Below are 12,598 nucleotides of genomic sequence, written 5' to 3'. Positions count from 1 at the left end.
TCTTTATCTGTGTGACTTATTTCACTTAGCATAACACTCCTTTAAACACCCTGTAGTTTTCATCTCGTTATGTTGCTCTAAAGAAATTTAAATACCATATTTCATATGTCAGTTTAGAAAACCATTGCTAAGAGAGAAACCTTTCTCAAGAACATTAGTTGTGCTTTTTAAAATCGGCCTTTTAGCTACAAGTAATATTCTCTTTCCGTCTGGGGTATTTGCCTTGACTAGGACTAAGAAGATCCATCTTTGCCTACAAACCATGATATCGCACTAAAGAACAGTAACATTTTGCTCAGCTTCTAGAACGTTACTACAAAGTGACCTCTGTTAAGAGAGATTTTCAGTAGGTCATAGTTTACCATATATATTTATATTTTTAGGCCTAGATTAAGTTAATATATTTCTACTTTAGAAAATGTATGCTACTTACTCTAAATTACTGCCTTAGGAATTAGCATGAATATTTGATGTTTTCCCCAATTAAACCTTTAAAAGTAAGCTTGAAAGTACTCATAAATTTATGCTGAATATAGGGTTACTAAACCCATTTATGTAGGATAATTGTTTCTATGTCACCTAGACATAAAATTAATACGGTTTTTTAATAACGATTTAAGCTTTTAATCTAATGTAGCCTTAATGAATGTTACCCATAAGAAGGGCTTGGGGAAACAAGAATTAAAGACTCCCTGTGTGATGTCCATTTGTCTTTTTCCTGAAAATAAATGAATGTTAATGTGAAAATATACAAATACCATAACTGTTTTATGTATCTAAAGTTTATACAATTAAATTATGTTTTATTTTGTTCAATTATGCCATGGATGTGTTTCCAAAAATCACATTTACTGAATTATGAAAATTCCACAATCACTATTGAGTGGAAAACACAAAAAATACTAAAGAATGTGATACTTGCTTAGATTGTGATGCATAATTAAAACTCTAAAAGTAACCATGACTAAATGTTTCTCTGTGACACTTTCTTCTTTTTCTTTCTTTTTTTCTTTTCTTTCTCATCCATCTGATTGTCCTTCCCTATTCTTCTTAAAGCAAATAAAAATATTCTGAATTTAGCCTAATTAATTTTAGAAGTAGAGAAAAGGGATTGGTCATAAGGAGGAATAGAAATTACTTAACAAGTTATCTCATGTTAAAATCAATACGACAAAAACTTTAATCTCCATTTAGCCAACTCCCTGAGTTAACTCAGGTTTTCAACTTCCTTTGTGGAACACACTAATTAGTTTGTAGGATGGGCTAACTTCCTTAAGTAGTAGACACTTTTTTTGTTTGTTTTAATAGCATTGTTTTATCTTACATTTTTCTAATTACTAATAAGGTTGATCTTTTTCCCATGATGTAGTTTAGAGTTTTTTCATAAATCTGTTTTATTTTATTTTACTAAGAACACTTAACATGAGATCTACTCTTTTAACAAATTGTTAAGTGTACAATGTTATTGACAGTCGCAATGCTGTACAGCAGATTATCTATAGTTTATTCATCTTGCTTAGCTGGAATTTTATACTTTTTTATTATCAACTCCCCATTTCTCCCTTCCCTGGTCCCTGGCAACCACCATTCATTTTTTTGAATCTATGAGTTTGACTCTAGATTTCTTATATTAGTGTAATCATGTAGTTCCTGCCTTTCTGTGACTGGTTTATTTTACCTAGCATAATGTTCTTAAGGTGTATCCTTGGTGTAGTATGCATCAATAGTTTATTCCTTTTTGTGGCTGAATGGTATTTTATTGTATAGCATACTTTCTTTATCCATCCATCCAGTAATGGACATTTCTATTGTCTCCACCTTGGCTGTTGTGAAGAGTGTTGCAATGTTCCCTGACCATCTCACCAACTATATATAGTTATCAAAGGTCAACTGTATTTGTTACATAGCATGGTTATATCATTTATGCGTATTATTTCATCATGCTTTAGTTAAACATTGCATAATCTGATGAAACGTGAGTATTAAAAAGAGATTTTTTTTCCCCAATAAAAACCTAGGGAAATACTTTGGAAGTGGATAAAAGCAAGTTGATTAAAACATATAAAATATTTTTGAAAAAGTATAAAATTCTAAAAGGCTTCTGCACTTAGTGTTTACATATAGCTTTGACTTTTTTCCTCCATTAAGACAAAAAAACTAGACATCAAAGACAGAGATTTATACAAACAAAAAATTAATAAAGAATCACAAGCAGTGGGTTCTTATTCAGACAAAAACTCTTGGTTTTCCAACAAAACACTAGCAATTTAGGGGAGCTTGGGTGGCTCAGTCAGTTAAGTGTACAAGTCTTGATTTTGGCTCAGGTCATGATCTTATGACCTCACATTATCTCCACTGACAGCTCACAGCCTGCTTAGGATTCTTTCTCTCTGCCCCTCCCCTGTTCACACGCTCTTTCTCTCTCTCTCAAAATAAGTAAACATTTTAAAAATGTAAAAATGTGTTGAAAAGAGCAATTTACATATTCAAGTCAAATATGCTATTAAGTATGGATACCCGTTTTCACAATTCTGTTTTAATTATTTTATTTGCCATCCAGTTACCAATCCTCGCATTGAAGAAAAGAAGACTTCTGTACTTTGTGATTTCTTTGAGAATAACAAAACAAAAAAAGCAAACAAACAAACAAAAAAAAAAACCTAAAGAGAGTCTGTCCTTTACTAGACTGAGGCTGACTGGACTCTGTGGGTGTTTCCACATCTGAATATCATTAGGAAGACAAACTGCCCATTTGAGGAGATATGCTTGCTATTTGAATCTGCTATATTTTCTGGAAATTCTCAAGTTTTTACTCTATAAAATGAAGAAAATGATTTACAATAACATGGATGAGAAACAGGTTTCATCTTGAAAGCTAGCTCTGATTAATTGCTAGTGACTACTTGAGGATCTGTGCTGAGATGAATGTGTAGCTCCTTTCCCCTTTGAGGAAATAACACTGATCCAATAGCGACGGCACCCCTAGGCACAAGATGGAGTAGAACAATAAATTAGGATAGTATTGTTTTCCTGAGCTGTAGTCACATTTCTTTTAGTGATTTGAATCTTATATATGAATAACTCTCTACCCTTTTCTTTTCTTCTTTTCCTTCTGTCGGTACACTTTCACGGGTGACATTCCTCATCGTTGTTTAGTTACTACATAGACGGGAAAGATGGTGGGCTATGCACAGTTCACTGCTTTGGTTGACACAGGAAACATGTCTGTGTTACTTCACCACATGTAGGAACTGCCTCATGAGAATGAAAACCACGGGATTCGCTTGCTGTCCACTTCTCCAAAAACTGAATAACTACCAATAGCTCTTACTAAAGAGACTCAGTCACTTAAATGTATCCCTCAGATATCATCCTCACAATTAAGAGTGCTACAGAATATGAAGGCAAGTAGACAATTCCAGTGATTGCTGTTTGATTTAATGAATTTGGTTGCTAACGTGACTCTGTTGTTTTCATCAACAAATGCTTCACATAGTTTCGAGTTTAAGAGGCCAGCCTTCCCAGAGGAAAAGATAATAATTTTTAAGATGCAATATTCACAAGGCTTATGGTATTAAGAAATTGAATAAGAAATATTACTTTGCAGGAATCTTTAACAAATGTAGGAAATGAGATTCTGTGTTTATAATGTAAATGTGGCTGGAATTCTTTCTTGGAAGATAAAATCAATAGACGTATTCTCAGAAGTAAAATATAATCATTGGCTAGTATCTTCTAAATGTTCCCTGAATTCTAAATTCTCCTTGTCACATGTGCTTGCAAAAGTCATAGTGTGCCATGTGGATGCTAGATATTAGAAGGTGGATGATGGGAATGTGTAGACGCACACGTTAAGGATAGGTTTATTTCCGTGTAAGGCTTAGAATGTAATAGCTGTCAGAAGTCAGAAGAAATGATACCTTAATCATGTAGCTCTTAGTCACAGAATGCCCACAATATACTAGCCACTTTACTAGTTCTGTCCTTGGGCAGTTTACAAACATTCAAAGGACACAGATTCATAAGTAGATAGTTAAGGAGGATATGTTAAACCATATTAGGGTAATGCCCAGGCTGCTACTGAGCATATCATAAATCCCTGTCACTTCAAATTACAACATAAACACAGTTAGCTCTATTGTACAGTAAGAAAAATTGAAATTAAGAGCTTATGTTAAGTGTTAACTTATAGTCTTGACACAGTAAAGTCCCATCTTTTAGAATCCGTGGTATGTGATTTCAGCCCCTTACCTGGGATAAATCCTGTTATAAATTGTTGAAGACTGAGAGATTCTCTTTTCTATTTTTAACTACTTAATGACATCATTTATTGTCTACTGGGAATCAATTTAGGAAATCATGTTAGTCCACTAAGCACTTCAGATAAGGTGATTCCACGAAGCATTCCAAGATTATCACAAGGAATTGCTTTCGTGTGCCATAAAAGAGAAAGAAATGAGCAGAATATGGCCTGCTGAGGAGTTTACAGTTTTACAGCTCCTCCCACGGCAGCGCATAAGTCACTCAGTTACAGTTAACTTTGGATTATCACTCACAGATTGAAAGCCCAACAGCCATCACACACGCTGGCCTGTGGCGCCACTTGTATGTGTGTTCCTAAGTCAATGATGAGGGTATCGGAACCAATACTGGACATGGATATGGCAAATTACAGTGAAGTTTTGGACCCAACGTATACAACCTTGGAGTTTGAAACTATGCAGATTCTATATAATTCAAACGGTGAGTTCTCATCTGCTTGTAGATATAGAGAAAAGTAGGTATAACGGGAGGGTTAAAAGTGAGCTACCGCTCAGGAGGTAGCTCTGAGTTTTCTTGCTGAAGAATTCGGAGCTTGTTTTTTAAGACCACAAATCTGAGCTTTTGCATTTCATCACAAAATTTAAATTAAGAATGCTATGGCTATTTTATGTGGAGGCTTTTAAAGAGTCAAGCTATGTGTAATAAAGTGACCTCAGAATTCTGTCATGGGCCTGTCAGAGTAAAAAGAACAGTTTCAGCATTACTTTATTTACTGTAAATTACAGCAGTAGGTAATATTGGCAGATTGGCTGTGAAGTACATTTTCTATGCAGTATTTAAAATGACATACGGAAGGCAGGAGGCTTTACTGGCTGCCTCCCCCTGTCATTTTAGTTCTCAGTGACTACTGATGAGAAACTGCATTTAAAATGACTATCAAGTTTTAACACTGAACACAATATGAAAGGAAATAAAGGCTTATATTATAACCTTACTACTTGACAGGCTAATGTTTAGCCTCACAGAGCCCTTGGTATTTATCTACTGTAACATTTTAACTTTAAAGAAGGCATGAATTGTCTAGAGTTCGCGGATTTGAATAATAAATACAACAGTTTACTGTTGACTTTGTATTTAGACTTTAACTCAAGTAAAAATCTTGTCCAAGATTAGCTGTAATTGTTAGAACTACTAAAATCCGGTAATTATGTATACTTTGAAAGGGGGGTGTGTGTGTGTGTGTGTGTGTGTGTGTGTACTTCAGGATTGAGAATGTATCTTGTACTCAGGATATGGTAATGTTCTGCTATGCTCCTCAAGTTTACAACTGCTATTCTTGCTATATTTAAATAAACAATAGTTTATTAGTTGGAAAATTTTTTTTAAACCACCAGAAAAGGAATTCTGAAATTTTAGCACAAAGAGAATTAAAAAGAACATGTAATCTTAGGTTCAAATCTTAGGAAGTCACTATTTTTCTTCCTTATGTTTAGATTTGATTAGAGACATTTAATAATGGGTTTGTCAGATTAATCATGATTTTTTTAAAAGACCGTAGATTACTAAATAGTAAGGGCAGGTTTACCCTAAATATTTAACACTACTGACTTTTCCAAGTGTTGTCTATGTTGTTTGTTTTAGAATAATGTTGTTAACAATATATTAAGTATAGCATTAAACTGGAAACAAGAGTTGAATTTTTTCCTACTTCCAAAAGCTTCCTAGAATATAATCAATCCTGATACTTCTAGCTGCCATATTCCTAATATCTATTTTATTTATGTTACCAAAAGAAAAGTTCCTAGATTTAAACTCTGTAATGTCACATGATTAACCCTTAAACCTATTCTCATTGGTGGGAATTATATATGGTGATGTCTTTCTACTCAAAAGTATCAGTAAGTAGAATATATGTATTTTCACAGAATATAATCGGATGTCACAACCTTTAATTTTACCTTTTGTTATATTCAAAATATGATGAGCTGTTACTATGTTGATATTTTCATACAATTTTATATTGATTTATTTAAGAAATACTTAAATGAAAACACTTATGTGGAGGTTTTTAAGTCTTTTCCTTCAAAACTATGCATTAAGTGTTCACTTTACACCAGGCACAGTTCTGAGAGCTGGAAGACGGGGGTGTGTGCCTACAACAGATCTGCATTCTCTAACATCATGAAGTTTATATTCTGTAGTTAAAGAGGGGCGATAAATGAAGAGACCCATACGTAATATAGTTTTAAAAAACGAAGCAGCTATTTAAAAAAATAAGCATGGTTCTAGATTCTACTTGAAGGGCAGATTAGAGCTAACTCTTTTAGATGGGTGTTCAGAGACTATTTCACAGAAAAGTGTGAGATTGGAGCAGCTCACAGGCATCCTTGGGGAAGAACGTTTCTTGGCGGCAGAAGGAACAGCAAATGTAAAGACTGAGATGGGAACAGACTTCAAGGGAGTAAAAAAGGCAACATTGTTGGAGAACAGCGAACAGGATGAAAAGTAGTACCAAGTAATGGGATCAGAGAGGTAGGAGGGGGCTTTACCATGCAGGGCTTTACATGATGTATAAACTTTATTCTGTTTCTGAGGGTTGGGTGCAGAAGGCTAATAGGAGGCAAATTTCTCATTCCAAGAGCACTTTGGGGTAACAAACAGTAGAGGAGGGAGCAAGGGTGGAAATAGAAAAATTAGATAAGAGGCTATTGCAGTAATCCAAGTGAAGGATGATCGTCGATCGCTTACGACTTGCCTTGGTGAAAGGACGAAAAGTCATGGTTTTATATGTGTTCCAAACATGGACTATTAGATTGGATACGAACAATGAAGGAGAGAATCCAATGAAGACTACCATGTCATTGATCCCAAGTACTGGGTACCATTAACTGACATAAGGAAGACTGAAAAAGAACAAGTTCAGGGGAAAAACAAAGAGTTGTCTTTTTGATACATTAATTTGCAATTCCTATTAAACTTCAAAGTGAAGTTGTTAAATAGGTATTTGGGCATTTCAGACTGATACTCACAGAAGGCATCAAGGCTAGAGATAAAATCTGGGGATTTTTCATCATACACATATTTGACATCATGTGACTGGATGAGCTTTCCTTGGGAAAGAGTATATTTGGAGGGACTTAGACCTCTGGTATCCCAAAGCTTACTGTTCAGAAATATGAGAAGGGAAACTGGAATGGAGACTGGCAGAAGTGGTCAGCAGTTAAAAGGACACCCCTGGTGCACTCCAAGAAGCCAAGGAATGGACTGTTTTGAGCCTGTGAATCATTAGTAGGGTAATTTAAACAAAGAAATACTTAGTATTAACTTGAAGGCTACTCTGCTTTTTCTTCAACAGAGAGCTCTGCTCCAGAGACAACAAGTATGAATACCACAGACAATGGTGTCAACTGTCTATGTGCTATATGTGGGGACAGAGCGACAGGAAAGCATTATGGAGCGTCAAGCTGTGATGGGTGCAAGGGCTTCTTCAGACGCAGCATACGCAAGAGTCACGTTTATTCCTGCAGGTACTTGAGATGCTCCTTTTAAGAAAGTTATCTTTAGAGGCGTTTCAAAATGGTGTGCAAGAAGGAAGGGAAGAAGATGAGTCCTTTCATATTTCTGTAACTCTACAAACAAAATCTGTAAGCTACATTAAGAGTAATATGTGGGGGCACCTGAGTGGCTCAGTTGTTAAGCTTCTGACTCTTGATTTCACCGTCATGATCTCAGGGTTCATGAATTCCAGCCCTGCATTGGGATCTCTGCTGTCAGCACAGAGCCAGCCTCAGATCCTCTGTCTCCCTCTCTCTGCCCCTCCCCCATTCATGCACGTGCATGCTCCCATGCTCTCTCTCTCCCACAAAAATAAATGAACATTTAAAAAAAAAAGAATTCTTGGGGCGCCTGGGTGACTCGGTTGGTTAAGCGTCCGACTTCGGCTCAGGTCATGATCTCGGTCCGTGAGTTCGAGCTCCGTGTCAGGCTCTGTGCTGACAGCTCGGAGCCTGGAGCCTGCTTCGGATTCTGCGTCTCCCTCTCTCTCTGCCCCTCCCCTGCTCCTACTCTGTCTCTCTCTCTTTCTGTCTCAAAAATGAACAAAACATTAAAAAAAATTTTTTTTTAAGAATTCATTAAGAAAAGAGGATATGTGGGTGCCTGTGCAGGATGCGTTCCTACAGCGTGGATCTTTTTTATGAAACATTTTAGACACAAATGTATTAAAAAAACCCACATACTTACCACCCAACCTAGATCAATATAGTTGAAGCATCTAGTGAACCCACCTCCCCTATCACTTTCTCTTTCTCTCCTCTCTCCCAGAGGTGACTACTGTCTGAAATTTGGTGTTTGGCTTTTCTTTGTGTTTCTTTATTGTTTTACCACATGTTCACATACCAATAGACATATTTAAATCTATATGTAAATGGATTCCCAATCTGTGTATTTTTCTGCGTAATAATTTTATTTTCAACATCTCACAGCCTGAGTCTTTTAAAACAAAATTATAAAAGTGCAGATGATTTTGGTAGTTTGTTGATGTCAGTGAATGAAATTAAATTTTCAGTCCCAAAATTTTAAATATATTTGTCATGCCACAATTTTGCCATTGAATTTAATGTTTTGTCTAAAACATATTTAACTGTACTGTATATGTCACATATTTCTAGTAGGCTTTTAAAAAAGTAATATCTAGTTAACATCATAGTACAAGTTAGGGTTAGATGTTCCACCTTGAGTGTTCAGAATGACAGTTCTTTTTTTTTTTTAATGTTTATTATTTATTCTTGAGAGAGAAAGAGAGAGCACAACTGGGGAGGGGTGGCGAGACAGAAAGGGAGACACAGACTCTGAAACAAGCTCCAGGCTCTGAGCTGTCAGCACAGAGCCTAATGTGGGGCTCAAACTCACAAACTGTGAGGTCATGACCTGGGCTGACGTCGGCCATGGTTAACCCACTAAGCCATGCAGGCACCCCAAGAATGACAGTTCTTGAGTGCAGATTAGGTCTCTTAAATGTGAACTATTAAAGAATGGCTGATGGTAAGAGAAAAATATCAATGCTTGCTCTGTTGATGAAAAGCTTGTATAGAAAAGCTATGTTACTTTAGGAAAAATTAGACCTTTAGGAAAAAATTAACTCTCTCACAATATGGTGCAACCTGATTTCTAGGGATCTGGAAAAAGTTAATAACTCTCTGAATAGCTAACTAGTATTCTCCAGTAATTTTTCCAGGAGGGCTTAAAGTTGGTTTAAAAAATGTGAATACCCTACTTTAAAATCTTCTTGATAAACAAAAATATATACATAGTTAGATGACTCTTGCTTTTATATATTTCAAAACTCTAGAGGTAAAAAGCAGACCAAGTAAATTTCCTTCATTAAAATGTTTTTCTCTGATTACATTAAATATTGAGTGCTTTTACAAAATTAACAGCTAAAATAAATACAAAATTACATGTATTGTAATCAAAATTACAATATATTTTGAGTCATGTGTACTGTTAAAGGTGTAATACATACATATGAAAAATGGTGTGATCCAACAGACTTGTAGGAATCAAAGAACATCAGCACCACGGGCTTCCAAGATTCCCTCCCTTATTGGACGGGAAAAGTGAGAAAGGAGTGTTCCCGTAGCAACTTTTGGAATTTAAAAAAATATTCCCACCACATATAGAGTTTAACTCCTCACACCTTCCCAACATGAGTATTGCTGCCAACTTAGCCTTCTTTACATATTTTGGCATTAAGCAAATGCTGTGATTTTCCATTTGGAAAATAGTTATTATTATAATGATGAAAGTGTAGGACCATGAAGGTTTCTTAAGCTCAGATTTTGCTGGTCTCAAATTTATCCATTTCCTCAGATGTGCAAATTTCATTTCCACTCTTAACTCTTCTTTACATTAAAGTTGGGCTTTCCCTCCCAAAGCACTTTGTTTTTGTTTTGTTTTGTATATATATATATATATATATATGGGTGTGTGTGTGTGTGTGTGTGTGTGTGTGTGTATAAATGTTTATTTATTTTGAGAGAGAGAGAGAGTGTGTGAACGAGGGAGGGGCAGAGACAGAAAAACAGAATCTGAAGCAGGATCCAGGCTCTGAGCTGTCAGCACAGAGCCCAACGCAGGGCTGGTGCTTACAAACTGCAAGATCATGACCTGAGCCCAAGTCAGAGGCTTAACTGACTGAGCCATCCAGGCACCCCTGTTTTGTTTTGTTTTTTAATTAGGCTCCACGTCCAGCATGGAGCCCAATATGGGCTTGAACTCACAACCCTGAGGTCAAGACTTGAGGTAGATCAAGAATCAGATGCTTAACCGACTGAACCATTCAGGCACTCCCCTCCCAAAGCACTTTAAATTACTGTTTCAATACTTCTCACATTATGGTTGTTTTGGTTTTTTTTTTTTTAATTTTTTGTTTTGTTTTATTATGGCTGTTTGCAAATTTGTATGTATACTCTGTCAGACTCTAGTTTCCCTGAATAGAGGAGACAGGTAATATTCCTTTTTTTAAACTCCCTACACCAGGATCTTGTACAGGTGTTTAATAAAAATGTTTATTCAATTTTTTCACTAATGTTAATTGGGTGTGTTTTCCTCTTGTATTTATTGCTAATCCAGTTCCCTCTCCTGAAGCCTCCTCAGCCATGCATTCCCAAGTGAACAATTCTTTTCTTCTCACTCTGAAAATATCTGTCTTCTGACTCAATTCATTTATAGTAGGCTTTATATTCATTCGGTTTAAAGTAGCTACCCATCATTTTCAGAAGCAATATCTTCTTTTATTGATCACAAAATAGTTCTTTTATTCCCATCATTAATAAACAGCCACAAATAATCAGTGATATACCAATACATGTGGGCAATTTTATGATAGAATTTTGTTATTATTTTATCATTTTGTTATTATTATTAGAAAACGTTATTATTTTACTATATGATTGATATTTGCCCCAAAGCCTTAAAAATACCTTCTCACAACAACTTTTTACTGCAGCTCCTTCCTATTGGACAACTGTAAATTAATTTGGGAATGTTAAATAATATCCCCAAGTCCTACCAAGAGCGAATGGTGGGTGCACATGGGTGGTTCAGTCAGTTGAGCGTCCGACTCTTGGTTCAGCTCAGGTCATGATCTCACTCTTTGTGAGTTCGAGGCCTGAGTCGGTCTCTACGCTGACAGCACAGAGCCTGCTTGGGATTCTCTCTCCCTCTTTCTCTGTCCCTCTTCCACTCACTATCTGTCTCTCTCTCAAAATAAATAAATAAACTTAAAGAAAAAAAAAGAGAGTGAATGATGGACCTGAGAATCAAGCTCACATCTAATTCCAGAGACTGTATTTTTCTCTTTTTTCAAGTGTACAACACAGTTTTGAGTATGTTCCCAGAGTTGTGTAACCATCACTTCAACCAACTTAGAACACTTTTTGTCACCATGCAAAGAGACAATATACCCTTCAGCAGTCACCCACTCCCCATTTCCCTAACTCCCTCCCCTCCAATGATAGGCAACTACTAATCCACTTTCTATTTGTATAGATTTGCCTTTTCTGGACATTTGATATAAATCAAATTACAGACACACCTCACTGTATTGTGCTACACAGATACTGTGTTTTTTACAAATCGAAGGTTTGTGGCAACCCTGTGTTGAGTAAGTCTGTTGGCACCATTTTCCCAACTTTGTGTCTGTGTGTCGCATTTGGGTAATTCTTCACAATATTTCAAACTTTTTCATGATTATTACATTTGTTATGGTGATCAGTGATTACAACTCATTGAAAGTTCAGATAATGCTTAGCAGTGTTTATCAATAAAGTATTTTTTTTTTAGGTTTATTTATTTGAGAGGAAGAGAGAGTGCAAGTGGGAGAGGGGCAGAGAGAGAGGGAAAGAGAGAGTCCCAAGCAGGCTCCACACTGTCAGTGCAGAGCCTGATGCGGGGCTCAATCTCACGGATCATGAGATCACAACCTTGGCTGAAATCAAGAGTCAGTTGCCTAACCGACTGAGCCACCAAGGCGCCTCAGCAATAAAGTATTGTTAATTAAGGTACTACATCGCTATTTTAGACAATGCTGTGGCACACTTTACAGACTACAGTATAGTGTAAACATAACTCTTATATGCACTGGGAAAGCAAGAAATTTCATTTGACTCACTTTATTATGATACTTGCTTTATTGTGGTGGTATGAAACAGCAGCCTGTCTCAGGTATGCCTGGGTACAATATGTAGCCTTTGTGTCTGACTTCTTTCTCTTAGCATAGTGTTTTCAAAGTTCATCTGTGTCGTAACATACATCAGTCCTCCATTCCTGTTTA

At 36.2% G+C, this 12,598-nt stretch overlaps 1 protein-coding gene across 4 annotated transcripts in view; it reads left to right on the top strand.

Annotated features, from left to right (window-relative positions):
* Positions 1–12,598, top strand: part of HNF4G (hepatocyte nuclear factor 4 gamma) — a 129,275-nt gene that overhangs the window by 95,237 nt on the left and 21,440 nt on the right. For 3 of the 4 annotated variants that reach the window (XM_030304419.1, XM_032591943.1, XM_032591942.1), the window contains exon 3: positions 7,619–7,790. In XM_030304419.1, coding sequence (XP_030160279.1) covers positions 7,645–7,790 — 146 coding nt within the window. In that variant the 5' untranslated portion in view covers positions 7,619–7,644. Of the gene's footprint in view, positions 1–4,586; positions 4,744–7,618; positions 7,791–12,598 lie in introns of those variants that run through there. The other variant, XM_030304417.1, reaches the window with a different exon arrangement.

This window comes from Lynx canadensis, chromosome F2 (assembly GCF_007474595.2).
Source record: "Lynx canadensis isolate LIC74 chromosome F2, mLynCan4.pri.v2, whole genome shotgun sequence".
Classification (NCBI taxonomy): Eukaryota; Metazoa; Chordata; class Mammalia; order Carnivora; family Felidae; genus Lynx; species Lynx canadensis.
Note: the sequence above shows the minus strand (reverse complement) of the source record. Positions and strands in the feature narration are given on the sequence as shown.